The sequence below is a fragment of the Humulus lupulus genome, chromosome 1 (genome assembly GCF_963169125.1).
Source record: "Humulus lupulus chromosome 1, drHumLupu1.1, whole genome shotgun sequence".
NCBI lineage: Eukaryota > Viridiplantae > Streptophyta > Magnoliopsida > Rosales > Cannabaceae > Humulus > Humulus lupulus.
Genome location: NC_084793.1, coordinates 80408940 through 80420354, shown reverse-complemented (window position 1 = coordinate 80420354; position 11415 = coordinate 80408940). Strand labels below are relative to the sequence as shown.

The window sequence follows — 11415 nt, the reverse complement described above, 5'->3', positions numbered from 1 at the left end:
AAAGTGAAATGATAGGTAGTAATTAAAATTGTAGTTACCATAGGAGAAGGCATGTGTGACTCCGCTTCACTTGGTTGAGTAAACCCCTACAAGTTTGAGAATAATTTAGTCATTTATAATTTTCAATGAATAGAGTAAAATAAACAGAAGTCAATTAATTTAATTTACCTGAATGTTTACACTTTTTGCAATAGTATTAATAAGATTCATCATCTCAGACATTTTATTCTTCATCTCAGATTGACTTGATTCCAATTGTGAAATATGGTCATCTGTTGCTCTTAGAATAGCTAACTTTGTATTAGTTACTCCCCTCCCATTAGCTAATGATCTACCATTCTTGTCAGGACCAAATATGATAGTGAGAGCATCTTGTACAGTATTCTGTGTTGTGCATGAATCTGGTTTTTCATTTGCAAGAACTTGTAGCTTCTCCTATAAATCATTTCAAGTTGACTGTTAAATAAGTCTATGTGCATACAAATACATATGTTTCTACAAACAAAGGGTAAATTACTTACAATAACTTCAGCAGCTTGTGCATTCACAGGTTCACCATTCTTCTTTGTGTGTGTCTTTAAGAAAGCTTGAACTCTTGTTACAGGTTTTGAGCTTTCCCTACTCTGTATCCAAGTACATTTTTCAGAAAGAGAACATATATTTTCTTATGTTTAGCTACCAAAAATATTTATTAAATTTTTACCATGTCATCCATTGTTCGAGCATATCCTCTCCTGCTGCATGTATGTGGGAGTTGTTTCTTCCTCATCTCTTTAAACTTATTGCTAATCGCCTAAAATAAATAAGAAATGAACCAGCGATTGAACATACAGAATACCAAACACTCCAGCAGTAAAACAAAAAAACTAAACCAGTATTCTAGTAATAAAACAGTAAACACAGTACACATAATAGTTTTTCAACAATAAAACAGTAACTATGGCAGCAAAGAAAAGAGTATGTAATAAACACTCCAACAGTAAACACTCCAGCAGCAAAAGAAACATACAGAACCAGTATTCTAGCAATGAAATAGTAAACACGGTACAACTCCTCCTGAACAGGGATGGGATGGTTGGTGGACTGTGAATGGTGATAATAGTGTCTCTTGAATAGCTTTGTCAAATAAATTTAGAAACACATTTTCAAGAAGAGAATTGGAAAAAAATAAATCATTTAAAGTACAAAAGTTTCATGAAAACAGGGCAGCAACTGCTCACATAAACTTTCATATGTGCATATCAAGCCAAGACAATCTAATGTTGCTAAGATTATGCAGAAACTACTAAGGATTTCTACTGCCTTAATTTGATCAGACCTGAAATAGTTTTAATTGACTGATATAGCATAATGCATTGTTCTAGAATAAGAATATTATATACTCCATAACACCAAGAAAAAAATATCTTACTTATCCAATCTCTTGATAAACATTTTCACCTAACCAGATATTGAACTGGGTTTTGTTTTCTCTGTCAAAGCCTAAAAAAAAGAACCCTTATCTGGATCATCAACTAAGCCATGACAAAAGAAACTACACCCTTGGTTGACTTGCTCTTTTTTATTATTTTGTCTGTTATACTTTTACATCAAATTCATTCCTAACAAGTTCAAAAATAAAAAAATTAGCATAACAGCCTCTTAAACTATTTGATTTAGTAAATTAGTTCCTAAATTATAAAATATAACAATTAAGTTCCTGAATATGATTATTTTTACTGATTGATTGTATTGCATCACCAAATTGATTTATATGTTAAATGAAACTGTTAACAGGCCTCATATGATATATCTTTTTCTGTTTTTGTTAAATTAAGTTTAAATGTGTGAAATGAGTGATTCTGTAAGAGAAGATGTAAATGGATCGAATCTCTCAAGGAATTTAAGAAGTAATCCCAATCCAACGTCCCTATGACTTATATACAATAAGATGGAGTGGAGTAGCATAAAAAAAAAAAAAAGACCAACAGTGGTAAGTCAATTTCTAACTGCCAGACATGTCTTCTTATTGTTTATTCTATTTATGCATATATAAAAAGAACTAACTAATTGCTAATAACAGAGTATCATTCATGTGCTTAGAAATTTTAATTTTTTTATAGACATATGACAGATCTTTTCTTCTCTTTCTCTCTATAGATATATATTCATAAGGAAATTAGTCTAAACTGCATACCAATATAAAACTTTAAACTAATTAATATATATATATCCACATATGTATGATAATATCAATAAAGCTAAACATATTTAAAATTAGATTATATAAACACTTGTGATAATGAATAAACTATTAAATTCTAATAATCGAATCCAAGAATAATCATAGAACCATCATTGATAAATTTATTTCTAAAATTTCTACAATTCTTTCATACACGAAAGGCATCCATACATATATATAGATATATCTACTGATCTACATTTATAGGATGTAATAAAGAACTTTAGCTATTTATCCATACCAAAAGCATTAAAACTATAATTCATCAATATCAGAGATGTAACAGCTAAGTAAGCAATGAGTGTTTTTTTTTTCTCAATCTTTCTCCTGATAATAAACCAAACTGAAATAAGTATGGTACCCAATTTATTTGTAATAAGCAGAATCTATATAATACATATATTGAAATTTTGGTTACCTGAAATTGTTTACTGGTTTTTTCACGCACAAATACTCTCCATTCAGTTTCTGATTTGATATTATCAGGCTTTAATTTTAGTCGTTCTTGTTCATTTGGTAGCTCGTTCAGCTTAGTAACTAGCCTGGACTTGGAAGATCTCCACAGGTCTCCCATTACTTTCATACACCAGTCTCGTTCCCAATCTTTGTCCACCTTATACCTTGTCTGCATTCACATTAAATATTAATTTATGAGTATTCACCTAAAAATTTTACCTTTTAACACATGAATAAATATAAGTTTAGAACCTGGGTTGTTGACCACAAAATATCTTTCATTGATTTTGGAACCTTTCGCCAATCAGCTATTGTGTATGGTACAAGTTCCCTTACAAGAGGACCTATAAATGATGAAAGACTAACCGAGCCTTCCCCTACAGCTTGTCCTCTTGCATTAAACCTTACAGTAATACGACCATCAGGTTGGAGAGCAATACCTTTCAGCTTTGTTGGGCCTCTTTTTCTTTTGTTTTGAGTGACATGCTCTGTAGAGTTAACTAGAAATTCTTCCTGATTATTATTGAGAGGCACATCTTCTTCATGAGCAATAGATTGGCGATGGGAGGACCTTGTATTAGCAGCAGGAGAACCTTTGGTTGATGGCCTAATCAACCTAGACTTGGGTGACTCGTTCATCATAGTTTCTGAATTCTTTTGTGGAGTGTTAAAATCATCTTCAAAATCATTGTCAACAAAATGGCGCAGAGATCTTCTTGTTTTGTTCAGGTTGTGGAGTGGAGATGTTGCTTGGGTTCTACCTAACGCAGTTGCTCGTTGTGGGGACATGTTTTCATCTTCGCTGTCATCCTCATTTGTTGGATTTATACCAAACGCTGCTTCATAAGATCTTTTAGATGCAGGTGGTGAATCCATTAAAACTTTAGTAGAGGATGCAAAACGAAGCTTCGATTTCTTCTTCTCTGCCAACTTTCCAAACTTAGCTGCTAATTGCCTCCTCTTTTCTGCCACAATTGCTTTCAAAGCACCAGGTTGCAAGTGAACTTGAGTTGAAGGTGATCCAACCTCCTTTTCATTGACCAAACCTCCATCCTTTTCATTGACTACACTTCCATCCTGCTTCTTTTTTCTAGTTTCCATATTGTACCTGTATAAGATTAAGAGATTTAGTTAAAAGTAATTTGAAATATGCACTAAATTTGCATCATACAAAAACATGTATTTTAAATATGACAATCACAATGCTCAAGTTAAGGAAACAATTTTTAAAGCAGTTCAAGAAACTTAATAAGTACAATAATAAAAAAAAATCATAAAAAAGTAATGACTAAACATTTTATGATTAATAAGAAAATGTTGTACTTTTTAACTTTGAGCAATCGAATTCTCATCATGTTGGTCATCATATATTTCTGATTCGTAGTGTCCTCTTGGTGGAGCCTTTAACACAATATACCAATTTGAATTTTCATTCTCCCTTGCGTAAAATATCTGTTTAGCTTGTGAAGCAAGTATGAATGGTTCTCTAATAAACTCTTTTTGTCCTTGGTGTAGATTTACAAGAGTATACCAATCAACCTTCTTTACACCCTTGCCAACATGTGCCCAATTGCACCTAAATAAAGGGATATGAAAACTGTAATAGTCCAAGAGTATAATCTGATTAATTAACCCATAATATCCTACAACATCAGCCAATTGTGCATCATCTTTAGCACTAGATCTACACATTGTTGTTGCTTCCATATAAACACCACTATTTTGTGTCGTTCTCTCTGCATCCTTAGTATGAAATCGCTGCCCATTAATAACATATCCCTTATAGGATATGACTGCTTTACGAGGACCATGTGCTAATCTTGATAACATAGCATCAAATTCTGCAGTAGAAAACTACAGAAGGAAACATTTTTATCACATAATTTAATCGTAATTTCAGATTAATACAAATTTGATGCTATGTTAAAAATTATTGGCCCATACCTTTTCTTCTAACCACAAGGGAAAAAGCTCAGTATGTTGTTTCCAAAGTAGAGTGTGATTGGTTCTTAAAGTATTGTTATTCTTTTTTAGTTCTTGTAGATGCATCCTATATTTTTAAAAAAAATTAATCACCATCAATAATTAAGCGACAGTGAAATTAGAAGATAATAAGTTTATCCACTCACTCTAAATATTGCTCTGTGACAGCTAAATTGAATAATACATAGCGATGTGCACTAGCTAGATCCTTATCATTTAGTGTAACAGTTACACCACGATGAAGTGGACGACCTTCAAGTATCACATCACTATCATTATATTCGTTACGTCCAATGAAGGAACCTTCGTCATTAGATTGTTTCAAAAATGATGCACAAAAGCGCATTGACTCATCAGCAAGGTAACGTTCAGCAATAGATGCTTCGGGATGTGTAGGTTGCATCACATACCATTTAAGTAACTTCATATATCTACAAATAAAGAAGGAACCTTCCTCATTAGTTAAGGGAAATTCATGTTATACTATTGAAAGGTTACTAAAAATATTTACCTTTCAAAGTGATACATCCATCGAAATTGAACAGGACCACATAATAACACTTCTCGTCCAAGGTGAACAACTAAATGTACCATAGAATCGAAGAATGAAGGAGGAAAATATCTTTCAAACATATAAATTGTTTCAACTACTTCTGCTTCCAATTCTATGATTTCTTTTACGTCAACCACATGTTGGCATAATCCATTAAAAAATTTGCTAAGTCTTATAATTGCCTCTCTTGGACCATCCTCCATCAATCCTCGAATGGCCACTACCAGCAATTGTTGCATTAAGACATGGAAATCATGAGACTTAAGCCCCATCAACTTACGTTCCTCAACTACTACACAGTTACTAATGTTTGAGCTATAACCATCAGGTAACTTTAAATCAAATAACCTTTGGCAAAACATTGTCTTCTCTGATCTAGAAAGTGTGTAAGATGCTGCTGGAAGTCGTATAATCCCATCTTTCTCCACCGGATGCAAGGCCTTCTTGATACCCAAATCCTTTAAATCCAATCGAGCATTAAGATGATCTTTGGATTTTCCATTCAAGCCCAACAATGTGCTAATAATACTATCACACACATTTTTTTCTATATGCATAACATCCAAATTATGACGAACTAACAAAACCTACAAAGATTAAAGACACATCATCAACAAATTGAAGTTACATTTTATAAGCTTAAACTTTCAATTTTAAATAACTTCAAAATATATTAAACTAACCTCCCAATATGGTAGATTGAAAAATATAGATTTCTTCTTCCACATTCCTTCCACCTTATTATCCCGACTCCTTTTTTTGGGATTCATATTTTTTCCAAAATCGTTGGTAATTTGATTTAGTTCTTCAACAATTTCACTACCACTCAAAACTTTAGGGGGGCCTCTTTCTTCTGTAGCTCCATTGAACCATGCTTTCTTATACCGATATGGATGATCAAACGGGAGAAATCTCCTAGTATTTTGGTATGAAAATTTTTTACTATGTTTCAGCCTAGTTGCACATGTATCATTACCACAAATCGGGCAAGCTGTCTTGCCTTTGGTTGTACACCGAGCAAGATTTCCATATGCAGGAAAATTGTTTATTGTCCACAACAACATTGCCTTCAAATTGAAGAAGCTTTTGTCGAATGCATCATAAGTATGCACTCCATTATTCCACAATTTGTTTAAGTCTTCAATAAGAGGCTCCAAATAAATATCAATATCGTTTCCAGGTTGTTTACGACCTGGAATCAATAATGACAAAAATGTATTTTCGTCCCTCATGCACAACCAAGGTGGTAAATTATAGATAACAAGCATCACTGGCCAACAACTATAAGTGGAGCTTAGACTTTTATAGGGGTTAATTCCATCAGCAGCTAGTCCGAGCCTAAGGTTGCGTGGTTCAAGATTAAACTCTGGCCATCTTTCATTAATGGAATCCCAAGCAGGTGTATCCACTGGATGTCGCATCTTCCCATCAATACTTTTATGAGTGAAATGCCACCTTAAGTTTTCAGCCATTTCTTTTGATCTAAACAATCTTTTCACTCGGGGTATTATCGGAAAATACCTCAAAACTTTGGCAGCCTCACCAACTTTAACATTCTTTGTGTGTTTATCAACTTTCCATCTAGAAACACTACACTTTGGACAAACATCCATTTTAGCCTTCTCCTTTCTAAATAAGCAACAATCATTAATACAAGCATCAATCTTTTCATATTTCAAATCGAAATTTCTCAAAAATTTCCTAACTGAGTACATGGAATCAGGAAGTACATTGTTTTTGGGAAACATATCACAAAGGAGTTCTAATAGTCTAGTAAAACTTTTGTCTGTCCAACCATTCAGATTCTTCAACCTATATAAACCTACAATTGATGAAAGTTTTGTGTATTTCTCACACCCTTCATATAAAGGAGTTTCCACATCCTCCAACTTCTTTTGAAGATCTTCGTTAACAAATTCATCATCTTCACCACCTCCACAACATATATTATTGTCCACATCATCCATGGCAGCAGTCGTGTATAAATCAAATGCATCCATATCATTCGAAACTTCGTCAACTTGAGTATCAATGGGTTGCTCTCCATGGTGAACCCAAATACGATAAGTTGGATTCATTCCGGTTATAACTAAGTGCTCAAAAACATCATCAACACAATGATGATTTAAGTTTCGACACTTCTTACAAGGACAGATAATTTTATTTGGAAAACCATAATTTATTTCTACCATTTTCACAAAGTCCCATGCCGCATCCGTGTACTCTTTTGTAGCTCTACATATTTTAAAAAAAAAAAGAGATTAACCTTAATATATTTTCTTAGGCCTTCAATATTACTTGAAATTTAAAGTTATTTTTGAAATAATACCTGTTTAGTTTCACCCAATTTTTGTTCAACATTTTCTTCACTTAGCTGCTATCTAAGCTAGCTATATAAGTCCTAGTCTTCTTCATAATCAAAAAAAAAAAAAAAAAATAATCAGATCAAGAGAAAAAAGGACAAAGATATCTAGTTGTTTATAAATTTATTTATATGTGAGGAGTGTGACATATATAGGCAAAGATACTTTGCCTTATAGGATTCATACTTTATCAATTGTTCAATAAAGAATATGAGATCAAGTTCGAAACTGGAGTAGAGACAAAGATCACAGTGATCTTTGTTCTTCAACCAATATAATTCTTGTGTTGGTTTCATTATTTCTTTTCTTCTTCTCTATTTAGTTTTCTGAGCTATATTCATTTTGGTTCACTTCTGTTTTTACTAACATTACATTCTACACTCTACACATTTATTTAAATGTGCCATTGAATATGTTGTTCTAGTTTTGAGAAAGAGTTTCCTTTTAACTACTGACTTTGTTATTTGATCATGAGTATAACATTTAGAACAAGAGATAATACCAATACAAACAATAAATTTAGTTCAAGTTTGATTTAAACAGAATAACAAACAAATAAGATCATTCAATCTCTATAAGCATATAAGCCCATTAAGGATTAAACCTGATGCTCTACAGAAATGTCTTCTCTCTCTCTCTTTAACCTAAGGTAGAAATGTCTTCTCTCTTTATCCGAAGGAAAAGTACCTGCAACAATGCACAATATGTTTCAATAGGATTAAAAAAAATATGAGGAACAAGTTTGAGAGAATACAATAATGAGCAAAGGAGAGAGTTATTGTGCAAACATTAAAACAATTAATAGACAAACGAAACCAAATATCTTTAATGGAAATGAAAATTAGTTTCACTTTCTTATATTTAATATAACTTGTAAATACTATAGATAAGAAAATGAAATTCAACACAAATCAACCAAAGACAACAAGTAGCTAACATTCTTTCAATACATATAAATACACAGATATAATAAACCCAACAACTATTTTTTTTAGGAAGACTAGTAAAGAGTAAAGAGAGAGAGAAACAATTTAGTGCCCATCAAGTGTTCTTGTATCAAAGTTGGTAGATAACTTTAAGATGGAAGTACAACTTTAAGTTTTCTGAATCCAATCATAGTTTTGATTTGTTTTCTTTAATTAGTACCATATAATTCACTCCAAGTAGAATGAAATAGCTCACTTTACCTTTATATTTGGATATTAAATAGAACTCATCATAGAGTATATGACAAAAATAGAGCAAACTCATATAAGAAAGTAGATAATATGCCAATATTGTTTTAGTTAGTTTACATACAAAGTATTGGCTTATAAATGTATAAATCAAAATCAAAAGAACAAAAAACAAGTAAAATATTTTTCAACAGCCCAGAAATTGTCTATTTGATAAAAAATAATTGAGAACAAATAAATAATCCCATCATTTCATCACGAGAGAAACCTCTAAGAAACCAACTCCACCAAAAATTGACTTAATTTCTTTTCACCTACGAGAATCTCAGCTCAGTACATTATTAAAATTTCTTGAAAACCCAAATGCTGATATACATAAATTAGATTAATCAAAACATAGATATGGAAATTAAAGAGTAACATTAGATACCTGATAGTGATGAAATGCGGAGAACCAACGAAGAGAATTTAGGGGGTGAAGTTTTCTTTCTTTCTTTCCTTTCCGTTTTTCCTTTCCTTTTTTCCTGAGAATTCAGGGGAAAAAAAAAAGAGTATGAAGAGCAAGCACTGTATTTGGGTTTATGATGGGAAGTGGGAACACTGAGCAATCACTAGAGAGTTTTTCAGGAACCAAGTCAGATAGCAGTGAATGTGAAGAGGATGCAATATTTCGTAACTGTTTTTATTCGTATCTATTAGATTTTGCTGATTTTTGGTTTGTATTCTACAATTGACTTAATTGGGTAGTTAATAAAATTTATATAGATCTGGCTCCCCATTCCCCATAGTCTGTCTCACCAAATCATACCAGAGAGAATTTTGGTTCAAAATTTATTTTATTGGGTCTAAAATCTGGACTTGATTTCGAAATTCTGACAGGATGATTTACTTATTTGTATGTAAACTCATACTCTGACGAAGAAAATAGGTGAATTTTTACTTTTTAAATTTTAGGTGGATTGGAGATCTAGACATATATGTAATTAAGATAGTGGGGTTGTTGAAAATATATAGAAGTTTCCAGGATTTTGATGAGGTATAAGGGTGTGGCTCTTCTAGTAATTGGGAATTTTAGCTGTGGGTTCATTTCAAATTTTATAGAAATTACTTGACCTGTGCGTTGTGGTGCCTAGTTGAGCTTGTTAGTGATATAAGGTTGTAAATTTTCTATCCTCTCCACGAATAAAAGCCTGGTATGTCTGTACTAAGATTACCTACCTTTAGTTGATTAAGAATGGCCAACACCAATTTCATTATTAGCCTGAAACTGGAACTAGATGATTGACCTTTGAGAATCGGACAAATGTTAAAACTATCTAATTACTGTCATTTTGAAATTTTCTTATTAGGCATCAACTGTGGAGAGGATAATGAAGAATGTGGTAATTCCTGCTAACACAACTAAACAGCAAGCACAACTACAAACTAATGCTAAATGTTAGCAATAATTAAAACTGATGCACAAGAACACAGAAATACCAATCAAACAGTCGAATGCTAAAGTATTGCTACAGCAATTATCTCAGCAAAACAGAAAAGAAAATAAAGCAAGAAACACAAACAGTTTTATACTGGTTCGGCCAAATGGTAGTTCCTACTTTCAGTTTCTCCCCTTTATTGATCTTGATACAATGTGTATACAACTCTTGATTACAGCAGCTCAATCTCTCAATGATCAAAACACCATGATCATGAACAAATACAAAAAAATACTCTCAGGAAAACTTTTGCCTCTCAAAACACTTCAGAACAAGAAAAGTGATTCTTGTTCAGACTTTAATCTCCTTAGCTATGATTCAGTATGAATCAATCTCACTAACTCATCATACTCTGTACTCCAAAGAGTTCTAACCATCGGTTTAAATAGAGAGCAAAAGACTAATCTAACCCGAGACTATTAACTAACTTAACCACCTTAACTATATTAACATTAACTTTTATATAGTTAAGACTTCTTGTTTCTTTTATGTGGATTACAAATACCACAAAGAATTTATGGCTTGAGATAACTAAGTTGAGGCGATCTTTGGAAGAATCCAGGTATACCCTTTACCATTCAATTACTAAAGAGAAAACTACAACATTTTTAAAAACAATTCTATCTGTTCACATCTTTCTATGCCCCTTGGAGTTTCTTTTTGGTGTTTTCTATTACTTAACATCAGCTCTATGCCCAGGTCAGAAACCGATTGCAGAGTCTTACAGAGAAACAAGCTCAAATTATTGAAGAAAACAAGTTATACATCAAGGAGTTAGAGGAAAGACAGAGAATTGTTTTTAAAAATGAGTTTAATGTATACAATTAGAAGAAACAAAAATGCATGCACTTACTTGCTGGGTAGAGGTGTACTTCGGAGCTGCTTGATTAACTGAGAGAGAGTGATCGGACGGGAGAGGCACTGACTGAGAGAACCGAGAGAGACCCTTGGCTATGCTGACTGAGAGAACCGAGATGCGGGTGGGAGAGGCGCTGGGTTCGTCTGGGTTCCTCTGAGAGAGATTCACAGTGAGCGGGTGGGAGAGGCACTGGGTTCGTCGGCGCTGGGTTCGTCTGGGTTCGTCTGAGAGTGATTTACAGTGAGCGGGTGGGAGAGGCACTGGGTTCGTCTGGGTTCCTCTGAGAGAGGGATTCACAGTGAGTGGGTGGGAGAGGCGAGTTCG

The 11415-nt window shown here is 33.1% G+C and overlaps 1 protein-coding gene across 1 annotated transcript; it reads right to left on the bottom strand.

Annotated features, from left to right (window-relative positions):
- Window positions 1–235: 235 nt before the first annotated feature.
- Window positions 236–830, bottom strand: LOC133817241 (uncharacterized). Its single transcript, XM_062249701.1, has 4 exons — window positions 704–830; window positions 522–623; window positions 310–435; window positions 236–244 (listed from the first exon to the last, which is right to left on the bottom strand). The coding sequence occupies exons 1-4, from the start codon at window positions 767–769 to the stop codon at window positions 236–238; spliced, it is 303 nt and encodes a 100-aa protein (XP_062105685.1). The 5' UTR covers window positions 770–830.
- Window positions 831–11415: the final 10585 nt, after the last annotated feature.